Source organism: Ambystoma mexicanum, chromosome 5q (assembly GCF_040938575.1).
Source record: "Ambystoma mexicanum isolate Mex_15411 chromosome 5q, UKY_AmexF1_1, whole genome shotgun sequence".
NCBI classification, from domain to species: Eukaryota; Metazoa; Chordata; class Amphibia; order Caudata; family Ambystomatidae; genus Ambystoma; species Ambystoma mexicanum.
The window spans coordinates 530,275,041-530,299,471 of NC_090933.1; the positions used below are offsets into that span (position 1 = coordinate 530,275,041).

Genomic DNA, 24,431 nt, shown 5'->3' on the forward strand with positions numbered 1-24,431 from the left:
TGCAGAATTTTGGGCATTGGGGGCTGTGTGTCTGGGTTGTGAGTGTAATATGCAGCCTCCTGCCTGTTACTATCTCATGAGGAGTAAGATGATGAGCTGACCCTGGTTTGTTAAGAAGAGCAAACAGTGATAATGGCAGACAATAAAACCAGCTATCTATCAATGTGTCACATATTTTTGCAATACGTTGTTTCAATAGATCATTCAGGTGTTCCACAATGCTGTTGGCTTTCAGGTGATAAATTGAGCACAATTTGTGCTTTGTGCTCAATAAAAGGGAAATTTCTTTGACAGGCTCATTAAAGAAGTGAGTCCCATTATCAGATCTGAGGATGTCATATATCCCCCACCTGGGAAATACTTTATGTACTAGAACGTTTGCTGCCAGTTTTGCCTCAGGGTGGATACAGGGACCTGCTTCAAGCCAACGAGAGAATGGACACACCGCAACAAGTAGATAATGGAAGTTACTGCACCTGTTAACCATGTCTATCTAGTTAATGTGGAGGTCTTGAAAAGGCCATGAAGGGTGGGGCAATTTTGCTTTCAATGTCTTACGGGTGTGAATTGTAGTGTACATTTGACATGTGGTACAATTAAGTATGAAATTATTAAAATGTTTATCAAGATGCTCTTGGAGGTTGGGAACAAACCATTCTTCCGGTAAGTCAACTGCAATGTATTGCTTTGATACATGCACAGGGTAGTGGAACTGCTTGAGTGCTACTATAAGTACTACCTGGGGCCTTACTGCTTTTCCTGAAATATTCTGTCTCCAAATTAAATATGTGGGGGAAAAGAAACACCCTCTTTTGATACATAACTCCTTCTCTTGCTGGGGGAGCTTGTCCCTGTAATTCGATGATCTGGGTCACTTGGATTGCATTGTAAAAGATTTTTAGTTCTATCTGCTGTAATATTACCTCAGTAGACACTGTGGGAATTGGCACTTCCAGATATGCTGCTTCTTTTGCTGCTTAATCTGCTGCTTTTTTACCATGAGAATGCCCCATTCCCCATTGGGCTCAATGGGGAATTTTCGCGCTCTTACCACCAGCGGATTTTCCGCCGGCGGTAATAGTGTGAATTTTCAGCTGATTTCCCCCCAGCTCAGAGCTGGGTCGAAATCCGCCGAAGTCCTGATTTGGCGGACCCTTAAATCCGGCGGTAATAGAGCTACCGCTGGATTTAAGGGTTACCGCCAAAGTCATGTGCAGGGGACAGGAGTGTTCCACAAATTTGTGGTCACCCGCTGTTCTTACATAGTTTGATACAACCCAGTGTCAGGGTTGATATTCTCCCCAGCACCCTACCAATTATCCTAAATCATTTACCATATGTTAAATAAGGTGTGCTCTAGGCCAATTAGATTTTAGCCTTTTGGCGCCAGGCTCATGTTCAGATTGGGACTTTACCTTGAAGGGACTACTTTTCCCGTGAAGGCCTGCGGCCAACATGGAGGCACCCATACAGTCTTGTTCCTAGGAACCAGACTGTGTGGTGCAGTGTTTTAGGGTGTGGTAGCCTGGACTACTGTAACTGGACTACTTTACAGAGGACTATATGTTAGGGAGAATTCTCTGTTTAGGCTGAATTTCCTAACCTAGTGAGTCCCCCAGCAGCTTTGCTGGATTTTTGGGGTTTAATTTTTTCTCCTGCCAAGAGTGAGACTCTTTTACCCTCACTCTTGGACATGATTTGAGTGTGTTCCTTTGACTCTAGATGTGTTTAATGGGCTATGGGGTCTTTTACTCCATAGGGCTTCATGTGTTTTTGTGATGTGTGTTACACAGCACCCTCAGTGCAGTAAGACAGGGGTGTCATAGTGACCCCCCAGTATAGACTCCATACCCTGGGACTGACTACTGTCTCCCAGGGCATGTAAAGTCACCATTGACTTTACTAGTCTTGAATTCTGAACAGAACCAGTACAAACCATCATATTGTGGACGTACTGGCTGGGGCAATTCGATTGCCCCGGGGTCTGTTAGTCGAGGGGGCATGTCTCCGTCCCCCCTGATCGAGTTTTGGCTGGTGGCAGTGGATACTACATTTTATATTCAACCACGAATATTTCTCTGTGGGATTTTCCCATTGTTCGAGGCTACTATCTTTATTTAATTAATTACGATAGCCTCGAACATACCGCCGGTTTATTTAATTATTATTAATTTTCCGGTTGGTATTTTTTTGCCAAAACTCAGTTCTAAAATGGCGTTTGTGTTCTCTTCTATGACTCCAACCCAAGTCGAGCCCTTTGTTCCACTTTTTGGCGGGCTTCTCCACAGAAGCCCTCCAAAGTGGTGCCACTCTGTCTGGGGTACTTAGGAGGGGTGGAGGGGGATGTAGGCACCCGGGACTGAGTTGCCAAGCAACTCAAGTCGCACTCCGTCCTGATTGGCCCAAGTGGTGAGCCAGCCGGCTCACCACTTAGCATGTTTGAGTGACAGCTAGGCTGAGTGAATGGGGGTTTTCTGAATAAAAGCATGGCTTTGGGGACTGGAACTTCAGAAGTCGCCACAGGACCTAAGAATCCGACGAGGGAGAAGCTGAGCCGACCTGCTACGACGATACCACCGGTGGAGCCCTGCTGAACCGTCTCACCACTTTTCCCAACGACAGAGGAAATCTCCCGCCGTAGAGTCTTCCTCCTTTGACTGGTGGGGATAACCAGTTTCACCGTCTTTTCGCCTTCACGACGCATCTCCTGGCCACCTTGCCTGTGCCAAGCACCCCGGCAACCGGAATACCATGTTTTACCACGACCGCGAAATAAAGGGTAATACCTTTAACCGGAAAACTCTGCGGCTGCTTTCTTCCCTGGCAGTGCAACGACCTTCATCTTTCCTCCAAGTTGAGATCTTCTCTTCCTCTGGACGAAGCAGAGACTTGCACCCGCTGCCAGGAACAACTGCCACCACTGGAGCATCCTTCCCACTTAAGGTACCGTGTTCTGCCTGGCTTCCCTTGCCACCGACTGTACAGGGTTGATTTAGCCCCCGGCTTTCGAACCTGGGTTAGCCTGGGACACCCTGGCTAAACTTTTTTGAGCCTCTCTAAACTCTTTTCGACTCTCTGCAAGACTTTCAAAGCCTAGTGTAACTGTGTGATCTTGGGCGCATTTGTGCTCTGCTCTCTCTAAGAGTGGGTCCAGCCTATGGACTTTGGCTCACAAGTGACTTTTGCTCTTCTGCCTTGCTAAAAAGTGTTCCTAAATCTTAGAGTGGTGTATCTTCACATATTCTGTCTTTTTCCCTCCCTTCTTCGTGAACTTATTGGAGTGCCATCTATAGTTAAGCGCTCACCGCTGTCTGGAAATAAGTGGTGTTAACTAAGACTTGTCAGATAAGGAATAAGGGTTGTATATATTATAATAGTAACTGTGTTTAGAGTGTTTTACAATAAGAGTGCTGGAGTGTTTCAAACAGTGTGTTTTTAAATAAATAATTATATACTTTGATACCAAAGCTCTGGTCAGTGTTTGCTTGTGCTATTGTGTATGAGTGCCTATTGTGTATACTTTGCATACTGCCTAACTCTTCTTGAGGGAAGTCTGACTGCTCAGCCACAGCTACCAGGTAAATTTGGGTGGTACAGACTGCTACCAAGTGGGTTTACTGCTAACACCTGTAGTCCTAAATCTTTTGCAGTGTTCCCAAAGGGAACTGCACAGGTTTCTGCCTAACACTATATAAACCGCACCCAAGCTACAGAACGTGCTTCGCGTTATTCTGCAGCCAGCAGCGTGACGCTCATCGAGTTCAGAGACCAGCACCCGTCGATCCTTGAATAGCGGACCTGCAGAGGAGACAAAAGAACATCATTAGCAGTCTCTGCTTACCTGCAACTTTCCATCCGTCATTTCCTGCTGCTCGCGGTCTTCCATCCACTTGGCAGCATCATCAGGGCACCACGCTCGCACCAGAATGAAGCACCTGGAGGGAGGGAGAGAGAAAGAAGGACAACGTTAAACAGGTTACTCACTACATTCACGGCAGTAATCACAAAACCCTCACCTGGCTGGGCATTTCTTGACTGGTTCCACTCCGGAAATCTTCACACGCCCAGAAAGACCATCGCAACCTGAAAAGGAATAAAGAATACAGGTTAGCAAGAAAAGATATTACCGCGCCGCACTTCGCGCTTAACCTACCATCCATCATACGCTCCTGCGTCCATCATCCTGGCAGGAGCCTGATCCACATAGCGCACCCACCGAACCTCTGTGCACCAAAAGGGAAAACAAACAAGAAAAGACATTATTAGCAAGAAAGGAAAGCAAGGACATTTAAAGACTGCTATAACCAGACTTACCTCCTTAAAGACACTTGAATGGGTTAGGACCAGTGAAGTTAACTCGGTCGCTTCAACCCGCAGAAGACTACGCACCCCTGCACAGAAGGCAGGACGGAGAGCACGCCAGACATCATAACAAGGCCCGACTGCCACAGAAGGCATCGTCCAGAATTGGGAACGTCCAGGGTGAATCCGGCAACCAGGGCATAAGGGCGTCCCCATGGATACCAGGTGAGCGTGTGTTGCATGGGGACTCTGATGGCACTATTAAATCCTGCTGCCATAATGCTACAATGGTGGAATAAATCCCTTTGTCTGCTTCTTTGGACATGGGGTACTGTCTGACCCAGGGCAACAGTTTGATTCAAACTGCCCCTATCCCTTTTAAGAAACCTTCATCGTGGGGGCTACTGGTCCATAACTCTTTAGGCACCTTCTCTAAATCTTTCTTCAGGTGTGGTGGCAGTGTCTTAGCAAGTAGCATAATATGGGGCACTTCTCTGTTCGATAATTATCTGACAGGTTACACCTATTTGAAACATCATCTCTCCTATGTCATCAGTGTCTTCAAACAATTTCTCATCAGACACTGCTCGCAAATGCTGTGCTGGGTCAATACATTCGATGCCATTCTCATCTGTGCCGGACAGTATTACTTTTTCTGCCTTAGTTATCACTGCATCTAAATCTAATGTGATAATGGTGCCTGGTGCTACCTCCTGGGAACAGCTGGTCTGAATAAAAATTCAGCCAGCATAAGTGGTGATTTGATCTTGATCCTGGGCACGTAACGTAACAGAATGGTTATCCCATAGAGGAACACATCTTGGTGGAGGGACACACTCTGCAGGGTGCTGTGGCCACAATGCGCTTGAATTACCAAAGTAGCTCTAGCATGGTATGTGCCTGGGGTAGAACACACTATGCGCACCTCAGGGAATGAAATGGTTATGTTCAATTTGCTCATGATATCCCTGCCCAGGAGGTTAACTGGGGTATCTCATGAATACAATAGATGTAATGTCAATTCTTGTGTACCCATGGTGATGGGTAAATATTCAGTGAAAGGAACCAAAAGAACTGCCCCAGAGAATCCCTGCATGTCCATTATTTTGCCCTTCAAAGGAAACTTCCCTTCCCTGATGCAGGACTTCGTAGCTCCTCTGTCAACCATAAAAGAACATTTTCAATCCTCTATCTTCTCTCCCACTCGGTGTTCTTCTTCCGGGTCTGAAGTTACTGATAATAATGTCAGAGGTCTCTGTGTGTTTTCCTATTGTGAGTAAACATTTGTGCCTGGCAGTGGGAAAGGATTGCCACATAGCAAACACACTCCTGTTTAATGAGTTATCCTGCCCTGTGTCGTTGGATTTTTTTATCCCAGGGCTGAGCAGGCGACTGTTTCATATTTATCTGAGGGAGATTTGGTGCTGTGTACTGAATCGGCTGTGGCTGCATGGGACATGGGGCAGGTGGGAAAATGGGGGGCTATATCTGGGAAGGTGGGTGGTAAGAGAGCCGATACATTAGACTGCTAGGGTTATTGTAGGACAAGGGCAGCCTACTCCTGCATTCTCATGCAAAGTGTTCTATATCCCACAAGACCAGCATGGTCCTCCAAATATAGGTCTCATTCCTCCCCATCCACCCCCTCTACCGCTTTGGTAATTACTCCTTTGCCTCTAGAAACATCCTATCTCATATCTACCATCTCCTGGCCCTTCTGTCCATCCCTGCATGGGGCTCTGTCCCTGCTGTCCTTCCATGGTGTTCATAGTCACTGCTCCTACCAAGCTGAATTTAGCTAACTTTTTCTGTACTAGTTTTGTTTCTGCCTCCTGTGTTTGTTCTTCTCTCTCCTTCTCCTTTTGTTGCCTACCTCAACAGTAGTGTACTGTGTGTGTCTGTATTTCAGGCCATGTCTTGGCTTCGATGCCAACCACCTTATTCAAATCTGCTTGCACTTCTGCTGATAGACCTTTGAGCAACCTGTGGGAAAGGAAGCTACATGCTTGTCGCATGTCTCTCCCATCTCTAACCACCACATTTCCTGTATCTGCCAAATTTTGTGTGCAAGGTCCTCATCTGCCTTGATTGTGCGGGCCATGATAGAGTTCATGTCAGATGTGTCTCGGTATCTGTCTCTCAAAGCTATGCATACATGTGCTCGACAGTTATTAAATAGCACACCATTGTGTGCATTACTGCTCAATTTTATTCCTTAATATCCTGCCTTCCTCCATATTTCATCTGCCTGTTCCCATAACAGGGCGGCGAACAAGCTCTTCATGTCTCCTACAGCTAATGTGTTCCTTGCTGTCTGTTGTTTGAGGGCATAAATCCACTTGCCTGCTCCCACTGTGCCGGAGGGCAAGGTGCACATTATGTTATCCCTATCCATAGGGGTCAGGGCACATAATGGACTCTCTGTAACTGTGTTCCCCATGTTTTACTCTTGGAGGCTTTCCTCCTATTCTTAACGAGGGCAATTCGGTTTATAGTGATTGCATCGAATGCCAAAGCAACGAATGCCTTAGCATCTAAAAAAAAGCAAGAAAAAAAAGCATTGAATGCATTTTTAAATTTCTTTTTTTTTAATGGGGCCCCCAAACCCTGTTTTTCTCCCCTTAAAACCCATTATAATTAAAATAAAACCTTTACCTTTGAAATAAATGCATTCAATGTTTTATTTTGATGCATTTTTTTCTATGCTTTTGGCATTCAATGCTTTGTATTGGATGCAATGACTGGATACCGGAAATTCGCCCCAAGCCACAGCCTGAGCTGGCGGACCTATTGTGTTATTTCCACCTGCTCCTCTGTCTACCACCCATTGAGGGTACACTGAGTCATACTCTACACTATTGCAGCACTTGTTCCTTTCTTGAGGATCTTCTGGGCCCCCCCTGGATTGGGAGATTCCCCACTTGTGCTTACGTTAAGATCTTTGATAGCTTTCCTGTCTATTTTGAAAATAATCTGTTCTGCCCTCCATTTGTCTGTGCCTATTGCTTCGCACTTCCCATCCCCTTGTCCCTACACCGCTTTCACTAGCTGCTCTTCCACCTTCTGCAATGCCACCTCTAACTCTCTACGAGCCTTGTTTTCTATTTCCATAGTTAATGGATCTCTGGTCCCTTCCCCAGGTTCCCCTGATGTTCCCTTTTTGTCCTGCGATGGGCTGTAAAGGAAATCACCCATAAGGGGGTGGGGTGGTGGCCTGAACGCATACTTGAATGGTTTCCTCTGTACTGTCATCAGGGGCATTAGCATCTCTTCAAACATTTTCCATAATTCAAGGATTCTCTGCCTATTCTTCAGCTTCTTCCCTTTCTAAGTTGATGTGTATACATACGTTTCAATACATTTTTATCATGCATGCCCTCCTTGGCCCAAGGATTAAACAATTTGTCCACAGTTACCTCAACCCACTCTTGCTGGCACTACAGAATGTTCGCTTTATATTGCGGAAGTGTTTTACACATGTGCTCCAACTGAGTACCCATAACAACACGAGGTTCCAACATCATCCAAAACAACAAAAACTCCACAGGCACCGGACCTGGGGTGCCTTATTTACCAAAACTCACAACCCACCAATAAACCGAGTACTCACACAAATGTAAAAACACCTTACCCTAAAACACTGTCACTTACACTTAATGGCCCAAAACTCCCCACTTCAAGACACCTTTATATGCACAATATGCTAACAATGCCCAAAAATGATGACCTCTACATACACGCCAGCTTCTAACACCTGCAAGGAAAACACATTTATATACACAATGATGTAGATCCTTCCTCTGCCTCCCTCCTCAAACTCCCCTTCTAGAGCTGAGGGATATCCTGCCCTTTTCTCATAGGACAATCACTTTGTACACAGCACTGTTTTTCCCCGTTTAAGAGGAGTTCCCCCACATTAATTCTTCACTTTTACTACTCTATATGATGTCATTTCTCCCTGCAACAGGGGGAGCTACACCTCAATACCAGTCAAATACTCATGCAATACTACACGATGCTGTTTTTCCTCATCTTCGAGGAGCTTCGCCCTTCTACCACAATAACAAATTTACAAGCAATAATAAAGATATCAACAACACTGTGTTTCATGCAGAAAGTGCACTCATGTCCAATGTGGTCTCTGAATTCCCCCGAGGCCTCATCCCCTGTAAACTGCCTGCACAGCCCAGCCTGGCAGCCCTCACTTCAGGTACCAGACAGACATTCAGAGTAACACAGCCTCTACTCATCTCTTTCGGGAGGCAGGGCTCTGTGGCCTGGGGCCGTGTGGCCAGGGGACCACTGCGTCTTTGGGAGGCACTGAACATCATGCCAGGGTCACCAAAAATGTACGATAGGCCCAACAACCAAACAGCATGTCAGCAGTGGAAGGAAGCTGGTGACCTCTGTTTGAAAACAGCAAGTGCGCAGAGAGCGATGTTTGAATCACCACTGAGGGAAGTGGAAGGTGAGCAAATCAACTTTTCACAGCTTCTACAAGGAATTATTTTGCCATAAGCGAAGATAAACTGTGCCATTAGGGTTGCACTACATGCCATAATCGGCAAGTCGAAAAGGCTCATTGGTGGGACGATGCCTCCTCCCTCAGGGTGTTTGATGTCAGAGCCAGGTGGTCATATAAGGGAAGGGGCAGATGCTTGGGGTGAGCCTGGAGCCTGGTGGGTTTAACTAGGTCCCAGTGCTGAGGCTGGGGCCGAGACTAGTTTCTGGGTATGAGTCTGGGGGTCAGGTTGGATGCAAGGGGCAAATTTGGGGATGGGTCCATGGGCAGGGCATGGAGCTACATGGGGGATGGGCAAGCATGCTTGTGGGCAGAACTAGTTCTGGGGGACAAGGGTATGTGTGTCTCTAGCTGATGGTGGGTTAGGGAGGTGCCAATAGCAAGCCTAGGGTCGAGGTTTAAGTGCTTGGACTGAGGCTTGCAACCTTGCTGTGGGCAGGAGGTAAGGCTGGGGCTGAGCTGCGTGGTAGTAGGGCTAGCTATAGGTGTGGGGTTATGGTTGCCAGCAACAACCCAGGGGCCAATCTGTTTTGCTGGGTGTTAAATTAGAGCGTGCCAGGCTTGAAGTAATAAAAGTATGTTTATTCAAGATAAGGAGTACGCGGCTGCAGGCCTCATGAGAGGCAAAGCTCAACTGACCATCATAGAATTATACACATACAATAACACTCCAACCCGAAACACTATGACATCATAGTTAGAAAGAACAGGATAAGAAACAGATAAGTATATTATCAGTACAACTGAACATGTGAAGCATACACAAGCTACATCTTAACACCTTCCCTTACAAAAACAACAAATTAAATGTCATTCAACATAGTAATCCCTCAGCCACAAAGGTTTGCTCCTAAAACGTCCTGCATTGTTTCTATTAAGCACATCACTGTGTTCTGATAGAGCTCCACTCTTCCTTGAGTCATAACCCAAGTCACTATCACTGCCTTCATCCTCACATTCTTCAGCCTCTCCATTGTTGTTGCATCTCACAAGTCTGGACATGGACCAGCACTCCCCTCCTTCCAGAATCACTACATTGCCTCTTACAGCGGTAATTCTTTTAGGTCCAAGGAACTTGCTTTCAATACACTTGGGTGACCGTCTAAGATTCTTCACATATACCATATCACCTTCCTTCCAATCAACACTCTTACACTTCTTTTCTAGATCAAATCTGACTTTATACTCATCTTGGGCCTCTCTAATAAGTGTGACAATTTTGTTCCTATCGACATTAACGCTCCTGTCCAGATTCAACCAACAAGGGCAGAGTTGGGTGCCTGGCTGACTCCCTTTAAGAGACATAAAGGGGGAGATCCTAGTAACCGTATGGGGTGTAGTACAGTAACCCCATATCATTTCCCTCAAAACTCTTTTCCAATTCAATCCTGCTGCCATGGCTAGGTGTAGTCCTCCCTTAACAAACCTGTTTGCTCTCTCTACCAGTCAGTTGGCTCTGGGCTGATAGAGAGCCGTTCTGTAATGCTTGATGCCATATTTTCTAAAAAATTCTGTCATCCTGTCTGAACAGAATTGGACGCCATTGTCTGAAATCAACTCTGTAGGAAAACCCTCCCTGTAGAATACTTCTTCGAAGAAGATTATCATCTGAGCAGTGGTGGCTTCTTGTATAGCCTTACACTCTGTCCACTTAGAATGATAATCTACCATGACAATCAAATATTTGAGGTCTTCTCCCAGGTCCTGCAGAGGGCCTATCAAGTCTACTGCAACTTTCTTCCAAGGCTCAGTAGGAACACTCACTGGTCTCATGGGTGCTTCTCTTACTATTTTGCTCTTGTCACTTTTCTCACAATCTTTACACTTCTTAACACACTTTTCAACCTCTCCATCAATCCCTGGCCACCAAAAGGTCTCTACAATATATCTCTTTGTGCCTCCTATTCCTAGATGCCCTTGATGAGCTAAGGTCACCAATCTAGATCTAATACTGGCAGGGGGGATACCTTTCAGACCCTTTCTAAGTTTGAGACCATCCTCTGATATACTAAGTTCCTCTTTAATGTTATAATAGCACTCAAAAACTTTCTCAACATCATTTCTCTGAGGCCACCCTGTTTTGGTCCAGCTTTTAACTTGTTCTAACATAATATCTTCACCATTGGCAGTTTCCCACTCTTCCTTACTTATGGCATTATATTCAAGAAATAAGTACATTTTGTTCTAAGCAGTCTTCTTCATTACTTTCGTTCCCCACTGGTAGTCTAGACAGGCAGTCCGCCACTACGTTATCTTTACCTGCTATATAAACCATCCTAAAATCATAAGCCAACAGGTCAACCATCCACCTTGAGACTCTGGGTGAACCTTTGGCCCACTCGACACTTCCTAACAATTGGACTAAAGGTTTGTGGTCCGTTTTGACCACAAATGTTTGACCCCACAAGTAAAACCTGAAATGAGCCACAGCCCATGATACAGCCAGAGCTTCCCTTTCAATAACTGAATAATTCGCTTCAGCACCTCTCAGTGATCTGGATGCGAACGCAATGATGTGTTCCACCTTGGCAGAGTCATATTGAGATAAAGATGCCCCCAGACCTTGATTGCTAGCATCAACCGCCAAAATTGTCTTTCTTCCAGCTACAAACCCACCAAGTGAGGGCGCTTGAACAATACTTTCTTTAATCTTTCCAAAAGCCACCTCACACTCACTTGACCAGTCGAACTTAACATTCTTCTTCAACAATTCTCTCAGGGGAGTGGAGATGGTGGCAAAATTATTAACGAACTTGTGTAATACTCCGCCAGCCCCATAAATGACCGTAACTGATCCTTGTCTTGAGGCTGGGGAGCATTGCTGATGCTGTCCACGAGTGACTTCTTGGGAGAAATACCGTCACTAGAAATCTTATGGCCTAAGTAATCTACTTCCCCTACAGCAATCTTACATTTGCTCCTCTGAACAGTCAGGCCAGCCTCTCTGAGCGTGGTTAGAACAGCCATAAGAGTGTTATCATGCTCCAATTTATTGTCGGCAAACACTAGAATGTCATCTTGGAACACCGTGACTCTTTTTAAACCTCTGAGCACTTCCTCCATTACTTTTTGAAAAACGGACGCAGCAGAAGCTAAACCAAATGGCATTCTCTTATACTTAAACACACCCTCAGGAGTTATGAATGCAGTGAGATGCTGCACATCTTCTGATAGTGGGACTTGGTGGTAAGCTGCTGATAAATCAATGATGGAAAATATCTTTGGCTCACCCAAAGTGGAGAGGGTCTCAGAGATGTTGGGAAGGGGGTGTCTCTCAACGATGATATTCTGGTTAAGGCTGCGTAAATCGACACACAACCTCAAATTCCCATTGGATTTAGCCACAAGGACAATGGGTGATAGCCATTCTGTTGCAGCTACAGGTTCAATTACCCCTTTTGTAACCAAGTCATGCAGTTCATCACGGAGTTGACTTCTCATATTTAATGGAACTTGCCTTACCCTATGTACGACAGGTTGAGCATTTTGTTTAAGTCTTATGTGATGTTCAAAGTTTCTTAGCCTTCCCAGTCTCTCGGAAAACACTTCGGGAAAATTCTTTGTCCAGACATCTTCTATCTCTGCAATGGATACAGGATTAGGTGCACTTGCCTGGACTCTCACTCCCAAAGCTCTCTGCTCTTCCCATCCTAATAAAGAAGACCCTCTCTTGGCAACAAGTATTCTGGCTTGACAGTCCCTTCCTTTGTAGAATATTTTCACTGGAACTTCACCCATGATATCAATGGCGGATTCTGCATACCCACAAGCTTTGACATCAGTGGGTTTGATTTTGGCTTCATCCTTCTTTAAAACATTCACCAGAGTATCCCTTGATACTATGGTCCACGGAGAGCATGTGTCAACTTTCATCACAATATTGTGACCATCCACACAGAAGGTATCCGTCGGTCCTTTCTCATCACCATGTATGGACAACACTTCAAAAATGAACCTTGCGTTTGGTTCTTGATTGTTTGATACTTCTTGGATGTTATAGTTCCTCCTAATTTCTTCTTCGTGAGTGGATTTCACTTCCATCCTGGGTTCTACAAGGTTCACTGAACTTGCTCTACAAACGTTGGCAAAGTGTCCCTTTCCCTTGCATTTGAAACAATCAGCGAATTTGGCGGGACAAGACGGAAAGTTCACGCCATGTCTGAAACTTCCACACTTGGGGCATGAGCCCCTCGAACTCCAGTTCCCTTTTTTTACTGATGAGAAGCTCCCCTTCTTCTTTTGATCGATAGCACAGACTGAGGCTGGAGTAATTTGTTTGTCAACTTTGAGCTCCTTCACATATTGAGATGTCTGCTCAATACTCCTTGCCAGATCAATTGCTTCTTCTAACTTCATGTCCCTCGCAAGTAGTTTTTCCTGGATTCTGGGATTATTCGTGCATCTAAGTAGCTGATCCCTGATCAGTGAGTCCGTCAGTTGTTCGAACTCACACGTGTAACTTAAGGACCTCAAGCAGGCAATGTATGATTCAACAGACTCATTTTGTTCCTGCATCCTCTGAAAGAATTTATGTCTTTCAAAGCTGACATTCTTGCGTGGTTCAAAATGATCTTGCATTTTCTTGATGGTCAGAGCATACACATCTATGTCACCAGCCTCAGGTACTTGATCGCCAGTCAAACCATCATATATTCTGCGTCCTTCAATTCCCAAATTATGAATCAAGAGGGCTTTTTTCCTGACAGGGGAGAATCTGTCCCCCCCATTGCTATCAAGTAATTTTCAAAAGTGTCCTTCCACTTATCCCATCTAAGGGAAGGGCGACCAGGTTCATTTAGAAATTATTGTGGTGAAGGAATAGAGGTAGCCATAGTAGATGGGAACTAAATAAGAACTTTTTGAATGATGTGGAACACCAGCAGATTGTCTGGGACAGAAATAGGCTGGAGTAGCAGTGCTTGAAGTGAATTGTCTGCTGATCACAATTGTTTCAACAATGTATCCTTTGCTCCGCTAGATTCGATGTTCCTTTGTGCTTTCAGGACAGAAATCAGGTTGCCAGGCAACCGACGTCACAATGGAGGCTTTATTTGCCTTTCCGAGCCGTAGCGCGTAATATGACGTGCCCCCAGGGAGCCAGCCTCAGCAAACGGGTATGGAAAGCTTAGATGACACGTGCGTGCGCGTGCGCGCACGGGCCAGTAGAAGCGTTGTGCTTTTATGGCGGCACGCGGAATCACACAGTTTCTTGCTTTCCCTTTCCCCCCTCTCTTCACACAACAAGGCACAACTCGCTGACTTGCCTTGTGTGAGGATTCTTCGTACGATATTCTCCGCCTCCCTCCGCGATCCACCTGCTGCCGCTGCTAAGGAGGAGGACCGGACGAACACGACGCTGATTAGATCAGCTGGAGATACGCCTTCAGACGCGCACACAGGGCCCGCTCCAGTTATCCTCGTCGCCAATGTTAAATTAGAGCGTGCCAGGCTTGAAGTAGTAAAAGTATGTTTATTCAAGATAAGAAGTACGCGACAGCAGGCCTCACCTTGAGAGACAAAGCTCAACTGACCATCATAGAATTATACACATACAATAACACTCCAACCCGGAACACTATGACATCATAGTTAGAAAGAACAGGATAAGAAACAGATAAGTATATTATCAATACAACTGAACATGTGAAGCATACACAAGCTACATCTTAACACTGGGGTTCAGGGTCAGGGGGAACAGAGATTTTGTTGGTATGGTGTGACAGAGCCATTCATCCAATCAGGCTGTGCCTGATGCTGCCATATTAGGGTCAGGCAAAAATCTGAGCGGATTAATGCCTAACATCAAGGAAGCAAAAAGCCAAAGTATTGCTGAACCCTATACACATCTAAAAATTCACACTACAGGATAATTTTTGCCACTTTGCTACCTTTCAGCAAAAACTAAAAAGCAACTAACAGTCTTAGTTCCCCATTCAAGCAGCAGCAGCCATCGCCGTCAGCATAGTACCATATTCTCTTTTTAAAAAACAGTCAGTCAACAAGCCCATCTCTGCTTGCTGTCCATACGGGTGTTTGAGATGCATGCCTGCTGCTTAGAACTTCTTTTCGCCAACTACTATAGAATTATTAGTACGGGCAGCGTAGGGACATGACACAAGGCATGATGGGAATCTTTTTTACATTTTTGACAGGGTCATTGATGCACACTAGAGAAGTGGCCTGCTCTTTAACGTATAATTGCAGTCTGTGTTTGTTTTCCTTGTTTAGATTTTTGATGTTTTGGTTTTCTAATGCAAACTTTGCAAGGAAGCAACCGAATGATGTACTGAGGGGCTGAAAACTACTAACAATATGCTGCCGGACTTGCAATATTTACTGGCGCCTGGTTTGCCGGAATAACCGGGGGATTACTTTCTGGGAAGTCAGGCGCTGGTAAATTGTTAATCCCCATTGCCATTTGAGTCCCATTGGACTCAATGGGAATGGGGATCATGGAATGAATGCCGGTGCTTCTGTGAAAGTCTGCGGGCGGGTGCCATCCCGCCTGCCAGGTCTGACCCTAACAGGCGGGGCGGCACCCGCCCGCAGAATCAGAGTGTGCCGGTCCGTTAACAACGGTGCCAGTATTCTTACCGGCACCGTTGTTACCGGACCGGCACCCTCGCAATGAGGCCCTATGTCTTTTTGTGATGGGGAGAAAAGGGTTACAGTTGGGGATGGCAGTGATATGGGATCTGGTAAAAGAGTGTGGGTACCGGGTGGGGTTATGGAGCGGTCAGCAGTGGTGGTGAAGTGCTCTTTGTCATTTGCTTAGAATGATAGATTTATTTTGAAAAAAGATCTTCAACCAAAAAAGACAGAAGAGGTTTTGAGGGGGGATCGAGTTTCTTTTTAAATTTCACATTTAGAAAAACAAACAAAAAAACACATTTCCTTTTGCTCTCTCCCTATGGAACGATTTGCTTCTCAGAGAACAGGTAAAATAGCACTGTAGGCTGATAAAGTGCCGACACACACCAGCAGACTACAGGTTTAAATAGACACTTGACCAAATAAAACATACATTCTTTTGAGATTGATGTAATTAGAACTGCGCAGGTATAAGTACGACTATTACTGAAGTTTCTGTCAACATTGTTGTGTGCTACATACATTGCCATTGTTATTTTACTACTGCCACTAAATGATTTCACTTTCGTATGATGACTGAAAATATATATTTATATCACTGGCAGAATGGGGACTTCCACATGACCTGGATTTTCATTCTTGGGACTGGATTTGTCATGGTTGCAGTCGCCTCAGGACTGGTTGTGGTAAGTCTTTTTCAAATTCACCAGTAAAAAGTGTCCCCTTTCTCTGGCTATCCTTTGATGAAGGAGCATGAGAGCGATGACTGGCGTCACTGTGTGCCACATTTCTGCAACACGGTCACATTGCCAGACTTATAATAATAATGACCTTGAATATTCAACAAAAAAGAAGAATACAGCATCAGAGCAAGTATTTCTGATTGTGATATGCAATCCCAGGCTTGTCTCAGTTCGGCGACAAGTGTCATCTGTAACATAATACCTATGCAAGCAACTAATGTAACCATCCTTCTTAAGCAAAGAGCGCCTAGATGCCTCTGGGCTAGGTGTGCTATACAAACGAGAAAATAAATAAAGAAATGAATACATTATGAGACATGGAAATTGTCAAGTTTCATTGTGGAAAATGCGCCACTGCTAGAACGCAGTCCATGCGAGACCAGTTTGCAACACACAAATCACCCCTTTGTGTAGTTTCCACCACACTCTGCTGTTATTTTGCCTATAGGGACTGGCCCATATGTCTCCTCTTAATATCTAAATAGTTGCGGACCCGTCTACCATCTTTCCCTAGCACCAATCCAGACTAAATGAAGCACTTAGCACTTAGAAGCCAGTTCCAAATTTCAAATTCTAATTACAAGATTCTTGGCATTTTGTCACTAGTCCTCATAACTAAATTATTGACCTGAAAGCGGTTTAGGGCGGTCTGTCTACCTTTTCTCCTTTTCCTACTTCAGCAGGACTATGTGCCATAAGGGCATTGTTATACTCCTTTCCTTATCCAACAGAACATAGCACTTCCTCTCCACCCCGTCCACTTTCAAACAGCTCTTCTCTGGCTGCCCTGTCTTCCTACTACAAGCAATTTCTCTTTTCCAGCACACCACCCTTTTTCTTAGCATCCTCCTCCCACTAGCCTTTACTCTGCCCTTCATCCTCCTCCTCCCACCAACCCTTGCTCTCCCCAATGTGTCCTCCCTTCAGCACTTGCTTCCCCCCTCATGTAGCTGTAAAGGGCCCCCTATGTTGTGTTTGACACCTTGAGTCACTGACAGCCTTTTAGCCAAAAGCAGTCTCCATTTTGGCAGTTATAGTTTCATTTGTTCACTCTAAAATACAGGCTTTCAAAAACTATAGGTCTATATGTCCCAGCATGCAAAGTTCTTGATGTTGGCTAAAAGGCCAGGCCTGGCAGGCATTGCCAGAAATTATATGGGACCACTAGGAAGCTAGTCTCCTCCTCCTTCCTTGAACCCTTCCTTTCCGTGGCATTCTTCTGAGAGTTCTGCCTTTTCCCCATCACTTCTCCCTTCTCTTCTCTTTTCATCTTTCACCCAGCTGCTGTTTCTCTCTCCTTATTCTGTACCCATCAGCAAACCCTTCCCCTCTAATCCACTCCTAACCCCTTTGTTCACATTCTCTTTGCTGTAGCCTTTTTTCTCCATCATGCCTTTCTCTCCTTCCCCTCCTCTGCCCCTCATGCTTTCCCCATTCTTCTGTTCCCCTATCCTTTCCTTGCACATTTCTTTCTACACTCTCCCATTGACCCTTCTTGCAATGAAGCCCTGATTCCCAGTGCATGCCCCAGACCACTCTCCTTCCCCCTCATAACCTAGCTTAGAAGTTTAGACTTGCATTACAGAGGGGGCATGTTAGGGAAAAAGAGTCGGGGCTGACCTGGGCCACCAACCAATACAAACCCACGCCTCTGCATGCTGCAGAAGGTAGGCGATCCCTCAGCAAGCATATACACATGTAAACATGTGCACAGCCAACGCGAGTTTAGGGGCATCGTGTATACAGCTGTCTCTAATATTAATAAGGGTGGCCAGTCTGAGAAATACACTACATTATCTCACCTGCCTTGCTGTTGTTAAACCTGCTAGGGTGTTGAACTGTCTGTGGTTTTAGTTGACTGTATGTGTGCCTTCTGGGCTCAGCCTTGGCTGTGGCTTGGGCCTGCGAGACAGCACAGCGCCTCCAAGCCGCGGCAAGGTGTTTGTGCTACAGTTTCTTCCATTCTTGCCAATCGTTTGTACATAGACACATTGCTAGGCTCACAGGAGAGCAGGTGCACAATGCATTCACAAGCAATCAGCCTCAGCAACGAAATGAGAAGGTCTGCTCCTCATCAATATGTTGGGCGGTGAAGGGGAACAACATGTCCTCTTCTTGCCCTCAACACAAATCCCCCCTCAACTTCGCCCCATGAAAAGGCCACTGCAAGGAACCTGCAAAGATAATCGTAAAAAGAAACTCTGTAAAGTGAATTCATTTATCAACACACTGTGAATTTGCAGGCAAGTTCCAACGGCCGCTTCTTTCGTCCAGTGGTGCCCCCAGCTGAGTCCCCCATAGGCGAGCGCCCAGCTGGCCTAGTGGTAGCACAGGCCGTGATTGCATCAAGTGCAAGGTTAAACATCGACCACCTGCAACATGCACTCTTATTGTGGGTCACAAAGACTCCCCCATGCAATATTTTGACTGCCCCACATTGCACTTGGAAATGGACCTGAGTAAGTCTGAAACAGTAGGGGAATAGGAGCACTTTCAGAGAATTTATTTTACAAAGATAATGTGTATTTCTCCAGATCTGGCCAGGCTGTAACAGCAACAAATTGCTACAGTTGTGTGACTCAAGTTCCTCCATTTGAGTGTGTGGGCGTGTCCCGAGCTTGATTTGAGCAGCTACTGACACTCCTCAGGCCACATCCACTCTGTTCCTGCAAATGAAGTGTTACTGGGGGCGCGCCTGCCACCCACTCATAAGTCGCGGGGACACTTTTTTGATCGCGACAGGCTACGAATGGCCTTTTGAACGCTTTCGTTAAGCAGGCTTAATTGAGGACAGCTGCAATTTGCAAATGTTTTCCAGGCATGCATGCATGTTCTGCCGCAAACGACATCTGTGAATTAGGCCCAGACTAACCACGCGTTAAACCTCTTATGAAGAACGAACACAACGGGTATGAGCAAGCATGTGTTCATGCATGCCAGCATTATCCATTCCGTTCAGCAGACGGCTGTCCAGTCCAGGTTTTAATTTGGCATTCTGGGACTTGTTCGCTTGGATTTATATTGGGAAAATCCAGGACTACAAGTCCCAGAAGTAAAGTTACAATGGGACAGGACTATTGTCTCCCGAATGCAATGTATAGCGTTGGCATGTATCTATTTTACCAGTAATTCAGAGGAGATGGTGCTGGCAGCTCGAAGAGTGCGCTCTTATTGTATCAAAAAGACCTGCTTAAATGTAATGGGGGGATTTGCTTAAGTTCACATCACACTTCACAGGCAGCACCTTTACATTTTATAGTTGAGACTTCAGAAGAATCGGTTATCATTTTACTGGTCAGCCTTTCAAACTTTGACTTAGGCTTTTATTGACCTCCTGATACTTGCTCGTGCAGGAGCACCTTTGACTACGTAGAAACTACAGTGGTTGCCGGCAAACTTCGATTTTTTTCATGTTGGGTGGCATTATAGAAGGGAACCCGCAGTCTCATTCTTGCTCTGCTCGGGGTGGGCACATGTGCCTTTCATAGACAACCGGGAGGTGCCACAGCATAGCAGGTGCCTGTTGCTAGCCCATCAAAAGCTAGCCCTTTTGCACCCGTCTGTGCCCCCCTCTGTGCCAGGACCAGTCACGGGCCCAGTAACGCTGCACAGAAACGCTATGTTATCCAACATGTGTACTGCGCCCGTCACCACCGTAGTGGTCTTACGGCGCCTGGCCTTGTCTGAAACATGGCATATTGTGACCCTGCCAGGGTGTGGTAAATCACTAAAATACAAAACTACCCAGCTGGAAGCAGTCACCAGTAAGAATTTGGCTATTTCCCTAGAGACAGGATTAGTTGGACAACTGCAAAGAGAAAACCCATGGGTACATTTGGACGAAGACTGCATTGAAACAGGAGTCGGCGGGGGGGGGGGAGCTTAAGGGGGCGTGGCTGTGGCCATGGGATAGTCTATTGTAATGCTTCTATACTCTGGGTCAGCAGTCACAAATTACCACAACATCGTCACCTGGATCCTGGATCCTGGATCACCAGCTGTATCCTTTGTGCCCATCAAACACTTGATTGTAGTCTGGCAGCACTAGATGATTGCTGTAGGAGTTTAATGGTTGCCTTGGAGACGTGCAGGAGGGACACCAAACCCTTGGGGGACCTTATGTGGAATGTGGGTTTGGAACAGTTTGTGGTTGTAGCCACACAAGAAGGCAATACTGTAAATGTAGCCAGTCTTAGCACTACCCTTGCCAGGCAATCATGCTTCCCCCTGCTAGTCCCTCCTTAGGCCTGAATCAGAACCTGGGGAGCTGGCAATGATACCTGCAGACATGGTAGAGCTTAAAATCGTGTAACTCGTGGGGCACCACTGAAGACACTTAGTGGGATGGCTTTGTGATCCCTGTGTGTGCCTGACACAGTCCTTGGAAAAGTGTATCAACAGAAGAATAACCAGCCTTTTAGAAGGGATTGTCCATGAACAAAAACAAGGACATTAGGAAGAAGAAGAACCATGGCACAGGGTTTACCGAGGCCCTCACGGAATCTGGAATGCGAATGGCGCAAGAACCATTGCCAAACAGTCTCTGATGTCTTATGAGCAGAGGTTATGAGCTCAAAACAAGACATAACAAATGCCAAGAAAGCCTTTTATAATAGTTACAAGTGCAAAACATCCCAAAGGAACTTTTTGGCATCTGCAGTGACTTTAAATAGGCAAACTCAATTAGCAAACAGACCCCTCGTCACTGGATGTGAGCAATTGGCTGCGCATTTTGTCAGCAAGGTATCTTATAGGGTATGCAGTGATTTTCTCGAATTAAAAATAACGAATAACTTTTTTATGTGAACATTTTTGCGGAAGAAAATGCTGAATTTTTTAAAATACATATGGATGGTGGGGTAAGGGGTTAAAATGGGTGGGGAGGTTGGTTGGGGTCGTATCATAAACTAAGGGAAATGCGGTGGGGGGACCCTCTCCAATAAAAAACAAATTCGGTATTTTGTTTCGGTACAAATGTTTAGTTAAACAAGCTTTCGTTATTTTTAATTTGGTAAAATCACATGTAACCATTTTATAGGCTGTAAAAACCGAGCCTTGCCATGGTTAGCGTGGCAATGCCATAGAGAGTCATAGATGGGTAGTCTGATAAAGAAAGCCAGGGCTTCCCGCTCTCCTAGGTATCCCGCCCATCCAGAATAGCAACGAGAACAAAGGTCTTTCTTAAATCAAAGATAGGTGAGATGATTATTCAATCGTTGCAGATAGGCCTGGTTCTGGAGGAGCTTATCTTGCCGTTGGTTAGACCGCTGTCATGGAAATCGCGACTTGAAGAAACTGGACCTGCAAACTATCAGACCATCACTGCTGCCTTTCCCTGTGAAGCTTTTAGAATCAGTGCTTATGCAACAACCTCAGGATCTTGTGCTGGCCAATGATCATCTCTGAACAATCTTGAGGGGGGTTATAGACCAGTCCATATCACTGAGGCTGTAATGGTCTCCAAGGCTGATGATATAAGCAGCTTTAGGCATTGATATTGATATTGATATTTTATTTGAATCACGCTCCTACACAAGTGTTTCAGAGCGCGACGAGCCAAGGGAGGGGAACACGTGAGAGACAAAAACAACGATCTTACTAGACCCAGTGACATTGAGAACACGCAGGTGCATGGGAGAGGGAAAGGGGAAAGTGCATGGGAGGGGGGAGAAGTGGAAAGTGCTGAGCAACTGAAGCAGAGCTCTGAAAGCCTGCCTCATAAGCACTGCCATTTGTATTGCATGGCATTGTGTATTTCTGTGCACGTTACACAGGTATCAGAAGTAATGAGACGTGTACCTGAAAGCCAAGACTGCTGTATTACTTCCGGGTTGAAATGGCACAATTTGGGATCCCTGCAAACTACCCTACATGTGTCTGTTCCTGTTTTATATTTGCACACCATCCAGAATAAACTCTGTGGTAGTTACCTGCTTGTAGTCATTGTTTGACACATGCACATATCTTGGTAGTATGCATAATGCGCATGACCTTTATTTGCATTGCATTCGTATTTATTTGTTTGCACAGATGAAGGGGCTGAGTCTCTTCCACCAGACACGCAGTCAACTGCTTGTTTCTGAGCTGGGAACGTAAGGGTTACTACATGCTTTATTAGTGTTTGTTTTAGAAGCAGTGTCTTTCTGAAGAGGCTCCTAGAGCTCTCCTTTATAGAAGGGGACTCCATCTTGGGAAGACCTCCTAACATGCACGTACCACTCCTCTGTCCACGTGTACATTGTAGTATAAACAACCAATACCCTGAACTCAAAGCATGGAAATACTTCCCAACAAGATGTGTGTTTACTTCTGTGCCCAGGCTCCGTTTGCCAACATGGCACTGAAATAGTTGAAATACTTTTATTGATATTTTTCAGTACACTGAGTCAGACGGCGCTGTGGTCCCGATTGGGCTTTGATGGTTTATGTTCACGCTGTGCTGTCTTCTGTTCCCTGTGACTTTGTATCTGACCCTTTAAGTGTGCTCACTTATCAGCACACTCTTCGCAGTATTGCTGTTAACTCACGAACAGCAGCGTTCCCCTCCCAACTCATCCTCTCCCCTGCATGTAATGTCACAGGTTGGGCCCTGAGAAAAAGAGGGCAGGCTTCGCCCCTCAGGCCGCAGCCTGTCTAAGGGTGTAGTTAGAACGCTGGTTATGGCCCTTACTACCCGTCGGAATGCTGTGTGGCAGCCCAACCAAGAAGACAGCTCCAGAAACTGTATGTGGGGTAATAGAAACAGACATCAAAACATGAAACAGGGCGTGTACTTGTTAACTTGATGAATTGTAAAATCGAGTTGTATTTTCAGACTGCCCAATATGCAAATGATCTCTTTTTAATTTGCCTCTAGTCTCTATATAAATATAAACCAGAAAATCAGTTAGGTTGTTCCTCATACAATTCCCCAGCGTTCCACCAATCTGCACCACATTTGGCATAGTTACCTGTTAGGACCCTCCAGACATTACTGGCTACATGACATTTGGACACCCCGCCCCTTTCCCTGGATTTCAACCTGTTCACACATGAGACGGTTGCCTGAAATCAGCGAGACACCAATGGGGTCGTAGAAGGACCTGGTAAAGCTCATTCTAAGCGTCTCGAAGCGAAGGTCAAAACTCAAAAGTCTTTCAAACCACGGTTTAAGGCCCCAGGACGCACCGTTTCAGAGTTATTTGTGCTGCAACGCACTGCATCACACCAAATACATTTTAATTTTGTGTAATAACTGATTTCCAAAAATTGAAGGGAGTGTTTCTATTTCTGTCTACAGAACCCGTGCAGAGTAAGGGTACTTTTTGCTAGTATCACATACATGTTTACCTTGGCTATTCATTGTGGATATCCTGTAAACTTGAATGGATGGCACCGTTCTGTGGTTTGGCGAGCCCAGCCCTTCCGCAAGCCTGCCCCAAAGCCTGCGCTGTGACTCTTGGTGGGGCAAAGAATGCCCTACAGAATGACGTGCCCTGTTCATGAAGCTTTCTGGGGCAAAGGTACGCGAGACCTGCAGAAAGTGGCCCCACACAACACCCTGACCAGCAACCTGAAGTCAGGCTGGGTTATAGCACTGTCTTGAGCTAACACACGAAATGGTGCAAACAAAGGGGCAGTCTTTTTCACTAGAGGTTCCACCTTGTGGAACACACTAGATCAAAACCTGAAAGTCCAATGAAATGTCCTTCATTCAGAATTAAACCGAAATGAACACTCTTTGTGCTATTGTTGTACCCTTGAAGTTATTTAACAGTTCCTTTGACTCTCTGCTACCTCAATCCTGACTGAATTAGAAATATGTATGCGTTTTAGGCCTCGCTTTGTAATGTGCCCTCACACTAATGCTGTTACAGTTGCAAAGGGCTCTGTAGTTGCATGGCACATGTCACCATAGAAAACAAATTAATCCATTCATAAAGACAGATGTCTATCATTGATATCTATACACATATCGGTCTATTAATCTCTCTTTCTCTCTCTCTATCTCCTCTCTCACTCTCTCTCTCTGTAGCTAATCTATCTATCTATCTATCTATCTATCTATCTATCTATCTATCTATCTATCTCTATCTATCTTATCCATCTGAATTGTTGATCTTTATATTCAGTTCATATTATACTCCTACATCGCCTCCCCTTTCTTCCATACTTGTGGGACATTCAGTCCTTCAGGGTGGGACTGGAGCATTCTTTTACGGTACCACAAATGATTACGTCCTGTTATTTTTAACAGGGCTCGTAACATTGTAGCTACAGCCCAACTCCCCAAA

The 24,431-nt window shown here is 45.4% G+C and overlaps 1 protein-coding gene across 1 annotated transcript in view; it reads left to right on the forward strand.

Annotated features, from left to right (window-relative positions):
- LOC138497503 (chloride channel protein C-like) overlaps positions 1-24,431 on the forward strand; it is an 876,774-nt gene that overhangs the window by 88,163 nt on the left and 764,180 nt on the right. The window contains exon 3 of the mRNA XM_069621029.1: positions 16,021-16,101. Within this exon, the coding sequence (XP_069477130.1) occupies positions 16,021-16,101 (81 nt within the window). The remainder of the gene's footprint in view (positions 1-16,020; positions 16,102-24,431) is intronic.